Source organism: Choloepus didactylus, chromosome 2 (assembly GCF_015220235.1).
Source record: "Choloepus didactylus isolate mChoDid1 chromosome 2, mChoDid1.pri, whole genome shotgun sequence".
Taxonomy (NCBI): Eukaryota; Metazoa; Chordata; class Mammalia; order Pilosa; family Megalonychidae; genus Choloepus; species Choloepus didactylus.
Window position 1 is genome coordinate 6,505,190 of NC_051308.1, and position 19,661 is coordinate 6,524,850.

Below are 19,661 nucleotides of genomic sequence, written 5' to 3' on the forward strand. Positions count from 1 at the left end.
TAGAGACACTGTTGCTTTTTACCTACATGGTGCCAGTCTCTTCAGCAGCAAGGTGAAAACAAAGACAGACACAAAAGAAAGATAAAACACTAAATAGGAAATGAAAGTTTCAAATGAATGGGAGGAAATTTGATCAAACAGCACCATGACCAAATAAATTACATGTCATGTCACCTAATAAATTATATCTACCATCCATGGTTGAGGCAGGAGGGAGGGGGGAAAAGTAAGTAAAGGGAAAGCAACTGAGAAAATTAAAAATCAAGCACATTCCCTCTCAATATTAGAGATTTGGGAGGAATGAGAAATCAGGTGAAAAGTTAAAAAGTGATAGTTAATCAATATAACACATAATCTTGCCTTCACATGATGTGAATTAATCTTCAAATTCTACAGGAACCTTCAAATCTCCTCAAGCTGTTTTCATGCTTTTCATTAATGCCATTAAAGATGCTACTCCAAAAATCATTGTGGGTCAGGAAAGGGTGCAAATGTGTTTACCACAGTAGATTTTACAAGCAGCAAAGCATAACGATGTCAGTGGTTAATGACTATTAATGAGCACCATCTCCTTCACAGGTAAGAGCTGTCTGTTCGGGGTTCTGTTTAACAGATGTTTTCGTTTCTTAGGCTACTTAAGGAAAAGCATACAATGGGTTGGCTTAAACAATGGGAGTTTTTTCGCTTACAGTTTTGAGGCTAAAAGGAAATCTAATCAAGGCGATGCTTTCTTCCTGAAGAGTGTCATTCTGGAGCTGGCTGCTGGTGATCCTTGGCTCCTCTGCCACACGGCAAGGCACATGGAGGCATCTCCTGGTCTCTCCTGTCTCTTCTGGTTTCACTGATTTCAGCTTCTTACTTCCTATGGCCGTCTCTCTGTGTGTCTTTTTTTATTTTGCTTATAAAGGACTCAAGTAATAGGATGAAGGCCCATCCTGACTGAGATGGCCACATCTTAACTGAAGTAACCTCATCAAAATGCCCTACTTAAAATGGGCCCAAACCCACAGAAATGGATTCAGTTTGAGAACATGCTTTTCCGGGGTACATGCACCATAACGGATAAGGGAAACTGAGCTGCCTGGGGTTGGGTGGTTTGCCTGTGTTGCTGAGTGGCTGCAAGCATCAGGGAAGGCGCTGTCCTGACTCCAAGCAAAGGGACATCTACTATAGTGTACCATTTCCTGGTATCTTTTATGATGACATGGTTTCAAACATGCCCCTCTAAATTTTGACAGCTTTAAAAATTATTTCATGTTTTTAAAATTTCTACCAAATTGTTCCTCTTCTAAAATGTGCCTGAAAGATGCTCTATGGGAGATCAAGCACAGTGGCAAGATGACGGATGAGTTTATCAGTCAGCTCATCTGTAGAAGCAGATGGGCCTCTTGCCCATAAAAGAGCTTGCTCCAAAGGGATAATAAATCTTCAAATAATGACCACTCAGGAAAATTCTCAAATCTAGACAAAAGTTCAGCCCCTCCCTTGGATCACTTCTCAGTCTGTTACTTGAGACATGTATATGCAATCACCATGGCTAAATCGTTTATTGCCTGAACTCTCCCTCCAGGCTAAAAACCATTGTGTGGAGGGAGCTCCCACATCCTTCTGTCTACTCCGCTGTCTTATGGCTTAAAACCGTCCCTAATTCAGGATCAGTAGGCATATTTCTTAGACTCTCCAAACACGGATATGCCAAGATAAAGCATTTCAGGTGTCTCAAAATCCTTAGCACAATCACTCTGCATTCTAAAATTGCAGTATTTATGTGAGCACATTTCTTCTAAAGAATATATAAAATTTCTTTCCTTTGTATGTAGCCTTCAATGTTTTTATAGTGCTTTTAGCTGCATTTGATTTTCTCAAAGTCCCAGGAAAGTACTCTCAGTAAAAGTTTACTGGTAAGAAAATGGATGCAGAGAGAGCTACACTGCTGACATAGGGGTGCACAGCTTCCTAAGAAAGTGAAGGATAGAATCCAGGTGCCACTGATCTCTTACAGCACTTTCCTGCCTACTTGCTTAAAAGAACAGCTCAATTTTATATATACATATATATACGTTTGCGTATATATATATATATATATATATATATGTTTGTGTATATATATGTTTGTATATATATACACACATCCATGAATATATACATGTACATATAAATATAAATTAAGTATATATAGCTTTATATTTAAGTTTGCATGTGTGTACTTGTGTATTCTATCTCCTATTAGCTATTTTATAGGATTTTAGAGTAAAAGGCATTTCCGATTTTAAAATTCTATGGGTTGATAAATAACCTATGGCATACCCATATGTAATACTTAGACTCCATTGGAAATGATGTTTTGGATATGTATTTATTGACATGGAAATATATTTATTATATATTGCTTAATGAGAAAATCAAATAACAGCATCATCCATAGTATTATTTATTTTTGAAAAATATAGAAAAAATGTTTGGAAAGATATACACCAGAATGTTAAACAGTGCTCATTTCAAGGTGATGGGATAGTGTATGACATTGATTCATTGACCTCTTTCAGTCTGTCTCCCTTTTGTAAGTTTGCTCATCAATATCTTCTAATTTTTCTATAATGGACACATATGATTTTTTTAAAATTACTCTAGATTTCCAAGAAGCAAGAAGATGGGTTCTAAAAAAATATGAGAAAGTAAAACACAAGTTGCTGGAAACACCAGCAAAAGTACTATGCACTGCCCACCAGAAAAGATAAGACAGTGCTGTGTCCCCTAATGGGCATGTCTCGCTGTTGTGAGCTAAGAGGACTGCTCTCTAATACAGCCCAACTTGTATCACAAACTCCTGCCTCTTCTTCCAAACCAGCAATAACCAAGCACACTACTGCATCCTCAAATAAATGAAAGCAAGACAAAGAAACTGAGGATTTTATAGCACTCAGTATTTCACAATCAATTTTGAAGCATTTGGAAAGAATGTAAAGGTAAACAGTATTGGCACCATAAGCAATTGTCCCCACATTATATGGCCTTAGCAACAAGAAGTTATTAAAGAACAGCCCACCCACCCCAACCTGAGACTGACCTGACAAAAATCTATGGTGGGGAACCGTTATTTTAAAAATATATCCAGGGACCGATCTACCAAGGAAACAAAATATTAGGACACAATGATACAATCAAAGGCAATAAATAAATCAAACCAAACACCCGTTTTGAAAAATCTTATCATAAGGGAACACACAGTGTTCGAGAAGTCCCTAATCATTCCTACACTGAAGTTTTCAAATGGCCCCTAAACAAACATTTTGACCCCTTTGATCCATCAGTTATTAGCTTATCATAAAGGCATCAGTCACAGTTGACAAAACATCACTTTTGCCTTGTGTAGTAAACTTGTCCACATTTTGCCTTCTCATTCTACCTTCTAGTACAAATTTTAGAAACATGTTGGCAAAAAGTTGATCAAAATTTGGCATAATTGGTTTGGATTGTCTTCACTGAAGAAACATTTAAATAATGAAGTTTTGTTTGGGATACACTCAAAAGTTGGTTATTGACATAGACAATGAATATGGAGTTCAAATAAATTAGAAGCCTGTAATTCATTAAGCATGTCACTTTGATAGAACTCTGGAGTTTTAGTTTCTCGGCTGCTAAAATAAGCACCATATGATGGATTGCCTTGACAACAGGAATTCATTGGCTCCCAGTTTTAGAAGCCTGGCTTTCTCCCAAGCTCTGTATCTTCTGGCTGACCAGCAATCTCTGGGGTTCCTTAGCTTTTGTGTCACGTGGCAATGCACATGGCAGCATCTCCTCCTTTCTCTTCCGAGTTCCTTTGACTTCCCGCTTCTGACTGCTCCCCGTAGCTTATTTCTCCATTTGACTTTCACTCTTCTTACAAAGGATTCCAGTGATCAAAATTAAAGCCCCAACCTAATTCAGACAAGCCCCACCTTAGCTGAAGTAACATCTTGAAGAGACCTTACTTACAATGGGTCCACACCCACTAAATGCAGACCAAAACAAAGAACATGTCCCAATTGGGGTACCCAATTCAATCCATATCACCTGGGAATATAGCAGGTGCTCAATAAATACTTTGATTAATTGATTTATGTAACTAATCAATGATTATCTTATGAAATAATGAAGTAATTCATCATCAAATACCACATGCCTACTTTTCCAGGCTCTAGGGACACAGTTTAAACCAGACAAGTAAAGAATACGCCCACAGTTGCCTACATTATAATGAGTAAAAGAAAAATATAATAAGGTATGATTGAAGCGTTCGTATATTGCTATAGAATTTTTTTCCAATCTATGGTAAACTTGCCTGGGCATTTTCCCAAAATTTATGCTAATAGGTGATGACTGATGAAAGGTATGGAAGACAATGTCTCTTTCCCAGGGAGAACTAATCCGTTCTTTATGTTCCTTAAGCTGAAAGAAAGGCACTCTACGTACTGAAACTTTTAGAATAGCTGTCACATGAAAAGAGAAATTCTGGCTTTCAAGTAACATTTTCTACAATGGCACATCCTGCTCAATTTAAAAACTGATTTGATTTTTACTAAATATAGAGATTCTCATAAAGTTTATTCCAAGAAAAATCCCTTCCAATCTAAGATCCTCTGAAATTCCCATGAAGTGCACATGCAGCTAAAGACAGGGAATGGATGATGTAGAATTGGTTACTTGAATCAGCAGACACATGGAATAATCAATTCAGATGGAAAGGGAGAGACCTAATCACATTTGGGCAGGCAAATTAGGGCCTCAAAGAACCAAAAGTTTCATAATATCATATGCATTAAACCAGATGTGAACCTACAAACTCATCAGCTTACCAAAAGATTTTATGAAATAGGGTTGGGTGATTCATCTTTTCTTTAAGAGAACCATGGGCTGCTGGACCTTCTTGAATTGTGGATATCACAGCCTAAGTGGTATCAATAAACTATAACCTAACTGCTAAAGAGCTCCAGTTTCCAGTAATTGTATGCAAGAGAATGCATGAAACTAAAACAAACCAGAGAAAGTAAATGGCAATGAATCTAAATGAAATTTCGCATTTTTAGCCATAAACACTCCTCAGTTTTCGTGTTATTTACCCAGTCTCTCCAGGCTTCAACACTTGGAATCATTTTTATTCTAGCCTTGTTGTGTTTATGGCTTTTATCCAAGCCCTCTCCACACCTTGCCCCTTCTTATTGTCACGATCACCACTCTAGCCTAGGAGTTCATCTCTGCAGGGCAGCATTTGTCACCATCTGCTGACTGGCCTTCTGAATGCTCCCTCCTTCTCCACTCCATCCCATTCATTGCTGCTGGGTTAACATTTTTCACAAGCCAATTTCACAAGATCATCTTCTGGTCTAAGAATATGCAGTGGCTCCCAACTGCCTCCTACATCAAATCCACATCCCTGCACTGGGCATTGGAAGCCCCCACTTACTGGCCCTGGCTGGCCCCTAAATGTGGAGGCCACACAGCCCAAGGGAAGGGTCTGACTTTGGTATTAGGTGTGCCCTAGGTTTAATCACAGCTCCGCCACTTACCCCCTATGTGACACTGAGTTACTAAAATTTCCTGAGCATCCGTAAACTCACTTGTAATATAGGAATAATACAATCTACCTTGGTAGGTTTTTATGAAGATTCGGCATAATGCCTCACACAGTAAGGGCACCTAGTAGCTAATTTATGTTTTCACTGCTTTGTTCACATTTGTCTCCCAGACTGGAAAGCACCCCGCCCCCCGCCCTCCACCCCTCAAAAAATCCTACTTGACTTCCAAGGCTCACCTTAAGACAAATCTCTTTAAAGTCTTCTATATTCGTACCAACCCATAAAAGCAGTGCTTTCTTGATAGGGGAAAACTTAACTTACCTAACAGAGAAGACTTGCCTCTTTGATGAAGGATATCAGGTAGCTTTGGAAATGGATTAAATGAAAATGAAAAATACACTTTCTTAGGTAAGAGATGACAGTTAGCTAGCTTGCTAGTGACAGAAGTCTCTGTGGGAGAACCCTCTCATATTCAACCCAAAATAGTTCTCTCATCCTGGGTATTTATGGGATGCATTTGTGTTGCACAATCTCAAAACCACTTTTTCCCCCACCAATTGTTCTCTGATTATGTCATTTTTGCATAGGCCTTTCGTCCCTCACAAGTCTATAAGCTCCTAATAGAAAGGAGAAAGATCATCTCATCTTTTTTGATCCTGTATAAACATTTAACACAATTAGCAGAAATTGTTTTAGATACTCAATAAATGCTGGAGGAAGGATATGTGGATGGATGGATAGATGATAAGCTTTTCCATGTTCGTCTCATTTAAAAAGATTTTTTTAATCTATCATGCATAGATATTATTAAACTGCACTTTGTAACTAAAAGACTGAGTTGTTAGAGTTATACACTAGCCTAATGTATGAGCTTTCTAGATGTATTTTGATAGTCCACATATGTTCCTCAATGATGTGAGAAAACACAACAGTAAGATGAATAAATGTATGCGTGCTCTCTGATTAAAAACATTGAAGAACTTCACTAATTTTAAATGGGTTACATAACGTATATTTCCTCTATGATGTCTTGGGTATAAATAAAACCTCCAACATATTTTCCAAGGAACCATGCAAGATGTTAATTAAGGATTCTTAGAAAATAAAACTAAAAAGTAACAGCAAAAAGGTGAAATCTAAAAACTTAAGTGTATAAAATAGTACTAACTAATAAACATCTTAAGGACTTTCCTTGTCACTATTTTATATATAAATTAACTTTCCCCTTAGTTATTTATTTATCACTAGGCAGATTATCAACTGAAAAGAAGAGATCATAAGTATTTCCTAAATCTCTTCTCCAATAGAAGATAAACAATTCTTATATTTTACCTTTTGGTTACAAATTCCACATGCTGGGAAGAACCATACTTGCCTTTTGCATGTCTCTCATTGCAAACAAAGCTCTCAGGGTTTACGTAAAATTTTCCAAAGTGGCTACAGACTGCACTGAATTTCAATATAGCAAGAATTCCAACAATGTATGCAATCATAGAGTTTTGTTCTAAAAAACACGGCTCTAGTTTTAAGAAGCGCTCCCAAGCATGTCTCTTTTATGACTCTTCAGGCCTAAAGAAAAATAATAATCAGCAAGAAGATCCTGAACCCAACTCTGGTCTCCAGCCATGCTTGTATCCAGATGAAGACCTAGAAGAGAAGGATTTTCCTTTGGAACCCTCCATCTCTTTTCCACTTCTCCACTCCCTGTTGGCAATCTCAACGATGGGCCCTTGCTTTCAGCCAGAGGCCATGGTTAGAAAGAATCTAATAAAGTAGCCCCTAATAGCATGTAAGCAAAATAGGAGCAGCTATGAGGGGCCTCTCTGAGACATGGGGGCCAGTGAAGCAAATCTCAAATTGCACCTTACCCTGTATCTGTTTTTTTAAGAGTAGAGGTAGAAATCCCTTTATTGGAAAATTATTTTTGGCTAAAAACAATTCTATAAGGTAAATCAGACTAAAGGGTAAAGGATGATATTGACTGTGTTTTAAAACTTACTTCTATGTGATATCAAAGTAAGAGATGTTTATTTGGTGGAAAATCTATATTTTCTGTAGCACGCTAAAAAATTTAACTTGTATGGTCAGTTTACGCAAACACCATGATGACATGGAACCTTGAATAGGGGGTGAGATCTAGTTTGTTTGTACAGGTTAATATGAAGCACTGATACATCCCAGAGTAATTTGGGCAGAGAGTAAAACAGTATCTGAAAAACCCGGTTGAGGGAATGGGGAAAAATGTGGAAGTACTAAACTCACCCACCTGGAGAATTCCTTATATTCTCACAAGCATTAGGGACTGCCAATTTAGTAGGCTGAGCCCTCGATCTTGGGGCTTGTCCTTATGAAGCTTGTTACTTCAAAGGAGAGGCTAAGCCTACTTATATTTGTGCCTAAGAGTCACCCCCCAGAGAACCTCTTTTGGGGTCAGATGTGGCCTCTCTCTCTAAGCCAACTTGGCAAGTGGATGAACTGCCCTCCCCCCTATGTGTGACATGACTCCCAGGGGTGTGAATTTCCCCTGCAACGTGGGATATGACTCCCGGGAATGAGCCTGGACCTGGCATTGTGGGATTGAGAAAACCTCCTTGACCAAAAGGGGAAGAAAATGAAACAAAATAAAGTTTCAGTGGCTGAGAGATTTCAAATGGAGTTGAGAAGTCATTCTGGAAGTTGTTCCTATGCATTATATAAATATCCCTTTTTAGTTTTTAGTGTATTAGAATAGCTAGAAGGAAATAGCTGAAACTGTTGAACTGCAAACTGCAATCCAGTAGCCTCCATTCTTGAAGATGACTGTATACCTATATAGCTTCTAAGGTGTGACCATGTGATTGTGAAAACCTTGTGGCTTACACTCCCTTTATCCAGTGTACAGACAGATGAGTAGGAAAATGGGGGTAAAAAAATAAATGAATAATAAGAGGGTACGGGATGTTGTGGGTATTCTTTTTTACTTTTATTTTTATTCTTATTCTTATTTTTATTTTTTGGAGTAATGAAAATGTGCAAAAATTGTGGTGATGAACGCACAACTATATGAGGATACTGTGAACAACTGATTGTACACTTTGGATGATTGTATGGTATGTGACTTTATCTCAATAAGATTACAGAAATAAATAAATAAATAACCAGTCTATATTCACATTCCTAGTTCTCAAAATTCCCATGGGTGATCTAAATGCCTAAATCTGATCTATGAGATCAACAAACATTAACTGAGTGCCCATTATGTGTCAGACTCTGAGCTGGGTGCTGCAGATAGACCTGTGGTCTTGCCCTACAGAGATTGTGATCAACTAGGGAAAACAGCAAGTCTAACAAATAACATACCAAAAAGGCTGATGATGAGTATGATAAAAAGGAACATACAGGCTGGTAAGGGGCCAGAGAGAGAGGGTCTCATCTAAGTCAGGGATAAAGGATGTCCACCAAGAATAAGTGATTTGGGAGCTAGAGCAATCTCCATGGAAGTGGGGTGGGGGGAGACTTCAGGGCACTGAGACACCCAGTTTTCTGAGCAGAGAGACAGCATATGCAAAGACTTAAAAGGAGAGCTTTGTGATGCTAACAAGGAATTAAAAGCATCTGAGAGGGAAGAACTGAGGATATAAGAGAGGATACAATTCAGGGAAAATACTCTCCTGAGCCAAGAAATGAATTTGCACTATATCCTAAGGACCAGGAAAAATAACTTCATGAATTTCAAATCTATGATTTTAAACAGCCAGGATTTTATGGCTGTTAAAATTCGAATATGGTTTTGTAGGACGTGGCATGCATTCTTGTGTGCTGTGGCCACTTGGAACGTTGAATTTCCTTCTAAGCACATAAAGTGGGGTGTGGAAAATGGCAGAGGTGTCTCTGGACTTGTTCTCTCTCAAGGAAGTCTGGGTAGGACTGTTTGAAGCAACCAAGTGTCAAGAATAAAGACAGTACACCACGTGCCAGTCACTGGATGACAACAACCAACAAAAGACCCCGGAGAAAAGTGAGGGTGGATTGGTTCCCCCTGGCAGTGGCAGTGGACAACAGGGACGAGCAAAAGGTTCCAATTAGATCACTAGCAATTTCATAAAAGAAGTGCCCTTAATTTCATTTCTAAAGCCATTCTCACAGAACCCCACTGAAGGCAGAAAATAGGGTGACCTTGATCTCATTTATCTGGGTCCTCAGATGGGGTCAGGTTGGAATATTGCAATGAGCATGGACTTTGGGGTCAAGTGAACCTGCTCACGATTCTGTTTTCTTCCACTTCACTATTTGTGGGATTTGGGGCAATTTACATGATCTCTCTGAGTCTCAGCCTTCCCAGCTTTAAACACCTGGTGACAATTACTGTCTCAGATATTTTTGAGGGACAGATGAGAACATGTGTGAAGGGTTCTTAGAATATCCCTTGGCATATGGCAGACGATCTATGCTTGGAGGCCATCTCCAATCTATGATGATGGAGGCCATCATCTCTTGGCAGCAGGCCATATGGAAGGTATAAACAACAGGGCTTGTCCTCCAGCCAGAATAAGGCATACGGAGGGGGAGTAAGAAGCCTCAAAGCCTGATCATTAGGCATTGATGCCTCCAGAGCAACTTTGCTGAATCTAAATTCTTTAAGAGGAAGAAAGTAAACAAATGTCCTTAGCTTGAGGATGCTTGGCTCTTATTTCACAATGGACATTCCCACAGATAGGAGAGATATGAGTGCCAATTACGTTTTCATTGAGTAGCTCTCTCTCCCCACAATGAAAACAGAATTAAGAGGTCTGTGTGTATGTGTGCATGTGTGTATGGGTGTGTATGTGAAAGACAGAGAGATAAGTTCCTCTATAACACAGATTCATTAGGCAGTTGAAGGGTCCTTCTGTTACCATTAGTGTAATTTTGTAATTTCCCTTGCCAGATAGCAACAGGGGGCATTCTCCCATTCAATGCTGCTGATTTATCCATATTTGAGTTCATGATTTACAACCTGAATATTGCTTTATGCATTTGCATGAAAGTAAGTCAGGGCAGGATGCCTGGATGTGCCTGTGCTCTCTCCCTCTCTGCTATAAACGCTGTTGCTCCCTCTGGAATCACGAGCGACCTAAAGCCTAAAATAAGAAATGTATTGCTTCCTCCAGAGAAACATAAGCCAAACAAGCTGGTGGACCCAAAAGGGCCAAATCTGTAAGCATGTGTGATTCAGAGGGACTGGCCTTACATTCCGTGAAGACACAGACGGCGTCCAGAACATATGTGCCGAGTAACTAGATTGAAGGTGGATTGAAGGAGAGAACGAATGCCCTCCTTATAACTGAGCTGCCTCACACCCACAGATGTGCCAGGATCCATCAGTCCCCAATCCTTCCAACCACCTCTGGAAATTCCCTCAGAGCTACTAAACAGTAAATCAGTAAGACTCTGCAGAGGACCATCACCTGCCACAACCACCCAAAAGCAAAAGCCTAAAATAGTATCAAACCAGAGGGAGACATTTATATTGACCTGATTCCTCTTAAGACAGCCACTACATGTATTTAGAAAAAAACATTGCTTGGGATAGAAGGTGAGACCTTCTTCCAGGGTGCCTTAATTTGGGTCAAATTGTTGAATGATGAATGTTTCTAGGAGAGGCTAAGAAAAGAGAGAAAAAAAGGGGTAGAATAGTCCCCAGGATAGTCAAAGATGGCACACTGTGAAAAGTGACTCTTGTAAACCCCCCAAATCTTTGATAAATTTGTTTAAACTCCGTAAATGCTTCGAGAGAAGTGAATTTTTACGGAAATTGATGAGGAGCTTTGTAGTGTGTTTCATGGGGAAGGATTGGGGGGACTGAGAGAAAGGTGGGGTGGGGAGACAGAGGAAAGTATGTTTATTAAAGGGCACTGAAATTGGCTTAGGCCCAGCTTAACCAACTCTTTCAGGTACAGGTGCCTCATGGCATCTAGGAAACAATTCTTTTATTAGAGGCCAGTGATATCAATTTATCAACTAGAGATTTTGCTTACAAACAGGGTAACCATTCCCAAACCAACCCACTTACTAAAGGAGCCCACAGGAAAAGAAGGGGAAGAAGACAAACCGATAGTCAAGGCAAAATGCAAATAGTTTTTCTGAATTGAATCAATTTATGCCCTTAATTGGGTGTAAAGTTGGGTCCCTTTTTAGGTAGAGACCTTGAAAATGTCCAGTTCCCATATAAAGTGCTGGCCACATAAATCTCAAAACTATTTGAATTTCTCAGGGATTCATAACATTAATTGACTCTGAAAACCTAACATTTGGACACCCTCCACTCCCCAACCAAAGATGAGTCCAGCAGGATGATTTTCTCCCCAGCAAAATTCAACAGAGAAACCTACATAGCTACTGGACCTGAACCAGCTTCTACAGCTTATTTATTTGCTTTGTTTCAAGTACCAGACATCAAAACAAACTTTCCCATTGGGACCACTCGACCCATGAGCTTTTATCTACCCATGGGTCAAGATCTGGGAGCAAGAGTAAGAAAGAGGACTCACCATTTGGCTGCTGTACCAGTACAGCGACGACCCCTTCAGCACCACCCAGAACTTCTTCCATTTGTTGCTTAGGAAACTTCCCTTTTCTTTTTTCTTATAGAGCCACCCTTGGCAGTCTGCATGTCCCAGATCTTTACATGATATCCTCCGCCGACTCATTGTGAGGTATCCTGCAACAATTACACGAAGAGGTAGGTAAAGTATTACTCCTATATATGTGACAGAACAAATGGTAACTTCTCCTTGTTTACCTCCCAGTAGTTGGATTTTTTAACTCGGGTATTGATGCCAAATGAATAGACAAAAAAAATTCATTGATCTGTGGGTGCTTAGAAGGTATAAGACATGCTCAAAGAAACAGTGGAACTAATATGTAGGCATTATTCTAAGAATCTTAGTCTTCAGCAAGAATAAGGTGAAAGCATTAAAATCAGGAGGTTGGCAGGGACATCACTGCACTAACCCAGCTCCTTGAAATAATAATAGCTGGAGTTATACAATAGAAGGCGAAGGGTTAATACCCACCTACAAACGCAGCTACTTCTAGACTCAAAGCCAGTATTTCTAAGCTCTATTGACAAACCACGAGGGATTAATCCAAATGAACAGCATGCCGTCATTTCTTAAAATCCATCCAAAAATAACCAAAAATTAATCTGCCATCCACCTTCTGATATTAGCATTAAGACAGACAAAAATCTTATCCCAAAGAAGGCAACCCCAATTCTACCCCCTCTCCCCCCCCAAAAAAAAACACACTCCCACCGGCAAAGGGAGGATAAAGAAACAAAAGAGATCTAATTACCTTGACTTCTCCTCGGCTTCTGACGCAAGGGAACCTGCTGAAAATGCAGGAAGGAAAGAAAAGAGGAAATTTCTGATTTTGTTGTAACATTTGTAGAGAGAAGGAAGGAGGAGGTGGCGGTGTTTGTGAGCAGGATGGAATCTAAAAAAAACTCTCCAAGCAGAGCTAAAGGGGAGCTACTAGCTGAGGCACAAAATGTGCTAATTAGAATCAATATACATTGAGCTGAACCTGAAAAAAAATGTAACACAACATTTATCACTTAAGTTTCCTGTTTCCACCCACAGGCAGCTCTCTCACTACTACTTTAGTTATGATAGGACGGTGTTCACTGAAGTTTTAAAAAATTATAAAATATTTCTCCTTTAAATTTTTTGAGAGATGGGAAAATACATCCTGCTTCTTCCCTTGCAATTTCTAAATAGCAGCTATTATTTAAATAAACCTGGAAGATATCTTAAACTACTACAAGTTCACAGTTGACTATTAAGTTCTAGATCTTACTATCATAGTTAGACCTAATCCACATCAAATAGATATCCCAGAAAAGGAAATTCTGCAACCTCTTTTAATGAGATGTAACTATCAATCCTCCCTATCAAGAAATTCTTATTTACGGTCAAATTTAAATTTCTTAATGTCTTTAAATAGTTCTCAGTGTTTCTCACATGTTCTAAGGAGAATAAATTAATTACCAAATTCTCTTTTGAATCATCTCTTTAAATATTCAAATGAAACATAAAACAATATCTAAAATACATTATACATTTTTCAGAATACATTTTTTTAAATTTTATGCAAAATCAGACTATCATCAAAAACTAGAAAAAAAATGCTTTCAAATGGACTTTTCTTAGTGTGTGCACATGTGTGTGTGTGTGTGGAGAAAGACAGAAACACAAACATTTTAACTTAAAGAAGCTGCATTTTTCCACCATAATATCTAACCTGAATTTACTCAGGTTTAAATTCTTAACCTTTTATGTTAACAAGCAGAGAAAGTGAACAAAATGTATAGCATTGAAAAGCAGTTCTAAAAGTTGGTATATAATCTTATTACAACATTTTGTAATGTTATTCTAGAAGTACCTAATTAGTATTCTATATATCTAATTATTAATCTAAAAGCTATTGAATATGAATATATATGAATATATATGAATATGAATATAATGTTTGAAGAGGGGATATGCTTTAGTAGAAATAGGATGGGATTTTGAATCCAGAGGCCTGGACTCAACTTATGGCTCTCATTCTTAGCAGCTGGGTTACACAAGGAAAAGTAATTTTACCTCTCTGAACCTGCTTCCCCATTTCTAAAATCAAGGTATTCAGAATAGTATCAATCCTATAAGTCTCATAAAGATTTAACAAGATTGTTTGTGCTTTTAAAACTAAAAGTCATTACACACCAGTGTAAGCTTATATGATAATATACAATATTCCATGTAATAATACAACTTATATTATGCCCATATACCCATATGATATAAAAATTATGTGTTATATATGATTACATGATTATAGATATGTATTATATATATAATACACAAATGTATCATATCTAGTAAACAAAATATTCATCTTTTTTTGTTTAAGTATGACTTGAATTTCCTTCAGCAAAGGTAAATTGCTTAATTACCTTTTAAATATTTCCTGGGGAATATATAACCTGAGAAATCCTGCACTAACTTTTTGTTCTATGAATGTTGGAATGCAGTTTTATAACCAAAGAAATTAATCATCTATGTGAAGAAGGGACAAAACAAAGGCAATAAAAGCCCTTTATTTTAGGCAAAGAAAGATATGTTACACTCATGACATTACTAAAATTGAGGCCCATGACTATCATGACCCACTTCACAAAATATTTCCTTCTGGTCTAAAATTCCCATCATCTCCTTATATGGCATCTTGGGGTCTTTTTTGATATGCCAAGTTATCTGAGTTAAGAAAAACCTAATTAGTACATATTAACAAAATATTTTAGCCCAAATATCTTTATTATTTGGGTAGCTGAGAGATAAGACTAAAGGCAAAAAAAAAAAAAAAAAAAAGCTTTTAGATGTTGGCATTTGGGGGTCTCCAGGGAGCAATGAAGACAAAGAACCAAGGGAATAGAGAGCAAAGGGAGCTGTAGACACAGCCTTCCTAGAGAGCTCAGCTCCAGATGAACAAAGTGGAATGACATTTACTCAAGCAAAAAGAGCAGCTTTAAAAGAAAGAAAGAGAAGGGGAGTGTGGGGGGTGGGGGTCCCTAGAGGATAGCCATCCGATCTGTGAAGGGAGGCAGGGAAGGGACCTTCCATCTCCTGACTCGGGACCAGTGTATTTTCCTCCACCCCATCCCTTGCAGCCCAGGGAGCTCTTCAGTGGACTGGGGGCCCAACAGCTCCATCATCAAAATTTAGGGCTGGTTCTAGAGGAATACCCCCCCCCGCTGCCCCCCCAATCAAACTATAAGCTACACCTCAATTTTACCCAAGACTAGCCTTGAGCACTCGGCTAGATTCTTGTGGCTGGCTGGGATGAGCTCTGGGCATCCCCTAAGCAGGACAATACCTCAAACAGAATGCGCACCAACTCCAAGAAAGGACTGTATGCAGCTTAAAAAAAAAAAAAAAAAAAAAAAAAAAAAAAGCAGCTGGGGGTGTTTGGATATTGAGTCAACCCTCCCCTGATAGCACTTCTCCTAAGACAGATTATTATAAAATCTGCATAACCATTTAAACTGTCTTCTCCGATCAGAAACAGACTGCATATTTTTGAAATAACAAATTACAGAGAGTGTCAGTTTCACTTGACATACATAATTTGAAACCTAAATTGGTTCACATGAGAGAATGAAAACAATCTTAAGAATTTGAGTGAGTTGAAGATACATTTTCCTCCTCAAAACAGGAAGTGGAATCCGCGAACCAGTCAGTTTCAAAAAGATCTTACATGTGGTTTTTCACTCAGTGAGTGAAAGAAAGCAAGCAAACAGTTGAGCATTTCATATGACAGTTTCTCAACAGGGCAATTATAACTCATCATCATAATAAATATCCAGAGCCTACTAAGTTATTTTTTCTCATACTATTTTCTTCTGGTTGGGAAAAACTTCCAGTAGGTGAAACTGGACAATTATTCTAAATTCTGAATTTGCCCAATTCATATCTAAAATTTTTGAAAAATTTTGCTTTGTAAAATACACATTTCATTTTTATTGAAGAGGTGGACTTTTACTGTTAAAGGAAGACTAAAAAACTTCATTTGGTGACCTATCACATATAAATATATACAAAGCTTGCAGGCACAATTTACCACATGATGTATTAAAATTCACATTATGATCATTTGTCATTATATCAAACATCATAGAAACTGAACTTTAGGAAAAATTACGCAGTCATATGCTGATAAATGGGATGTGTTTTGGTCTCCTATTCAAAAAGCTTTCCCTAGCCTTGCTTCCACCTGTTTCTTTGTTGTTGTTGATTGTTTTCTATTTCATTAACATCTGCTTCTTAATTTATTCTCTTTATTTCTTTTTTCTTTAAATTTACTTTGTTATTCTTTTTTTAATTTCTGGAGTCAATTCTTAACCCATTTGTTTCTAATCTTTGTTTTTAACAGTACAATCATAACTGTAAGTTTTTAATAGTACATTTAGAGCTATAAACTTACCTTAAAATTCTATTTCACCTCCTTATTTTTCAATTCTAAATAATTTCTTTCTAACCAATGTGATATTTTTAATTTTGACTAATTTTTTGCTTTGGTTTCTAAATTTATTGCACTTCATTCAAAGAGCATGATCTCTATATCATCAATTTCTTGAAATTTAATGCTTTTGACATTACATTCTATTTTATCTGATAGGACTGTAACTATACTAGTTTTCCTTTGGTTGAAGGTTGAATCTTTTATTAGTATCCCCATCCTTTTATTTTCAACCTACCTGTGTGGGGGTGTTATTGCTCTTTCCTTTATAAGTAGCATATACCCAGATTTTTATTTAAAAATATAAATTAATCATCTGTGCTTTTTCCTAGGTGAGTGTAATCTATTTACATTTATTGTTATTTTTATTCTGTATTTTCAGTTTCATCCGTTTTATTTTTCCTTTTTCCCTTTCTTTCCTTTTTTTATGTTATTCCTTTGATGTTCAATTTAGTATTTCTAAATTCATCATGAATGTAACATGTAACTTAGCACATTTTAACAGCTACTTGAATGCTTTCTCTATAGTTATTCTAGTCAACATTTTTATTTTTCCATTAAAAATGGTATTATTTTTCACCCATAGGTAATTAAATTTAATGACATATTTTATCAATTTCTGTGATCATCTTTGTTTCTTTTATCACATACCTTCCAAATGAATCTACTTTTCTTTTTACTAGAGTATCTTTTTTAATATTGCCTGTAATGGCCATTTATAGATGGTAAATTACCTTAGCCTCTGTGTATTGTAATATCGCATTTTTACCCTCAAAATCAAATGATACTTAGCTGGGTCTAAAATTCCTTTCCCCTGGCACTTTGAAAATTTTGGTCATTTGTCTTTTTTTTTTTTTCTTTTTTCTTTTGGTCATTTGTCTTTAAGTATCTATTTTATTGATTAAATTTCTGCTTTCAGTCTCATTGTCACTTTTTGTATGTGATCCATCTTTTCACTCTCAAAACATTCTCATCTTTGTTATTCTGTGGTTTCATTACAAGTATGTCTAGTTAAAGATTTATTTTTATTTATACTGTGCAATCCTTAGAGTGAACTTTTGATCTGATAAACTATATCTTTCTTCAAGCATGGAAAATTATCTAAGATCTTCAAATAAGTGCTTTCCTGACACTCCCCATTCTCTTCTTTTAGGACTCCTATTAGATATATGTTAGAGATTATTATCTTTTTCCTACCATGTCTTAGCTCTTTTTTCTTAATTTTTAATGTTTTTTATGTCTCTGTGCCATGAGTGTACTGTATAAATGCCAAAACTGCTCTCAAGTTACTACTTGTCTTTCTTAATTTATCCAGTGTTGAGTTTATACTGTTGTTGAGCTTTTCATTTTAAGGGCTATATTTTCCTTTTCTAATCATTCTAATTTTTTTTTCAAAATCCACTTATCTTTTTTATTTATATCCAATTGTGTTGCACAATATCTAAAAGGATTCTTGGGCTTCATACTTGAAATTTTTGTGAGAATTTTAAAAATTAATTTAATCTAAAATGGGTCTGCCTCCTAATTATTCTAAATTCTGTCTTTCTTAGCATCAGATTTTTTTTATGTTTTGGCATTTCAGTTTGCAAAATTGTGAGTAGGAGTGTTTCTCTCTCTCATTCTCTCTTTTCTCTGCTCTGCTCATGGCTCTCTCTTTAGTGGTTTAGAGGTTGTCCCCAGTTGGTGCAGAATCAGTTCCATGATCATGTCCAGAGTCAAATATGGAGAACACTGTGCATTCAGTCACTTATCCTGCAGGCAACCAAGTGTGGTTCCTGGTTTTGAAGCTGTGTCTATAACTCCCTCCTCCCTAGATCCACGGCTGTCTAAATCTAGAATCCCAAGCGGTGATTCGGAAACCAGTTTTCTCCATTTCTCTGTAGCCTCTTTCACAGGTGGGGGAGCAGCTACATACCACTGACATCAAGCAGCAAGTCTAGCTCTCACCTTAATTACTGGAGCTTTTTTTATTATTATTATTAAACTCCCCTTAACATGGCATAGGAGGCAAACTATTTCCTGCTTCCAGACCTGGTGCCCATGACTTCAGTCATGCTTACTGCTTTTCATTTCTGATCCACAGAGATGATTATTATCTGTTTGAGCCTTGCTGCACCTTTTCGGTTTTCTATGTCTCTCTTTGTCTATCTTTGCTATACGTGTGCAGCAGAGTGGGCTGTCAGCGTGTGGGCTCACAGGACTATCCTTGAATGGAAGTCAGTGTTTTCATTTATAAGACTCCATCGTAGAGACACATGCAAATGATACGCAGTCCCTTCCCATACTGGCCTCAATGTATCACCAACAATTACCTGTCTGCTTCCTCTCTTGGCACCTTAAACTTTTTTATATTCTGCACAAATCCCAGACATTTTACCAACTCTTTACTTTTGAATACTTTATTTTCTTCCCTGTTTTTCACCTTGTTAAAGCTTACTCAGCCTTTGAGACCCAGGCCAAAAGAAACTCCATCGGAAAGCTTTCTGACTTTAGAAGGCAGATAGCTTATGTAATACACTCATATTAAGTGTTAATTATTTGCTAATTAATTGATTTTTATTAGTTATTTCCCAAAGATCTACATGATGCATACTATTTTAATCCTCTTCTTCACAGACAAAAGGAAGTTAGGTTGGTGTGGTTAACCAGCTTCCCCAAAGATCACACACAGCTAGTAGCAAAGCCAAGACCAGGACCCAGGCTTGTATGACTCCAAAGTTTAATTACTTAACTATATATCATTCTGCTTCTTCTGTTTTCTGTGTGTCCACAATGCTTTGTTCATGCTTCTAAAATAAATATTACAGTTTGTCTGTTTATGTATCTGCACATTTCCATGCATTGTGGTGACACTATTTATAACGGTCTAACCTAGAACCTGTGAGTAATCTCAGATTGTCCCTTTCCCCTCTCCTGCACATTTACCCAATCACCCCTGCCTGTTTTGCTTGCTAAAGTTTAACAGATCCTTCTTCCCTCTCCAGGTCCACCATAGCTGCCACTGTCAGATTCTTATCAATTCTCTCCTAAGCAATGGCCGCATTATTCCTGGTCTGCAATCTAACCCCTCAACAGCCCATTCAC

The 19,661-nt window shown here is 37.5% G+C and overlaps 2 protein-coding genes across 13 annotated transcripts in view; one reads left to right on the forward strand and one right to left on the reverse strand.

The window, feature by feature from the left end:
- Positions 1 to 12,208, forward strand: part of OPRM1 (opioid receptor mu 1) — a 177,434-nt gene extending 165,226 nt beyond the window's left edge. Inside the window, exon 4 of the mRNA XM_037820001.1 lies at positions 12,170 to 12,208. Within this exon, the coding sequence (XP_037675929.1) occupies positions 12,170 to 12,208 (39 nt within the window). The remainder of the gene's footprint in view (positions 1 to 12,169) is intronic.
- The window catches only part of IPCEF1 (interaction protein for cytohesin exchange factors 1), a 162,706-nt gene that overhangs the window by 61,440 nt on the left and 81,605 nt on the right, over positions 1 to 19,661 (reverse strand). For 7 of the 12 annotated variants that reach the window (XM_037819981.1, XM_037819961.1, XM_037819970.1 and 4 more), the window contains 2 exons: positions 12,873 to 12,909; positions 12,068 to 12,237 (listed from right to left, as the gene is read on the reverse strand). In XM_037819981.1, the coding sequence (XP_037675909.1) occupies positions 12,068 to 12,237; positions 12,873 to 12,909 (207 nt within the window). Of the gene's footprint in view, positions 1 to 12,067; positions 12,238 to 12,872; positions 13,074 to 19,661 lie in introns of those variants that run through there. The other 5 variants (XM_037819939.1, XM_037819930.1, XM_037819948.1 and 2 more) reach the window with 2 other exon arrangements.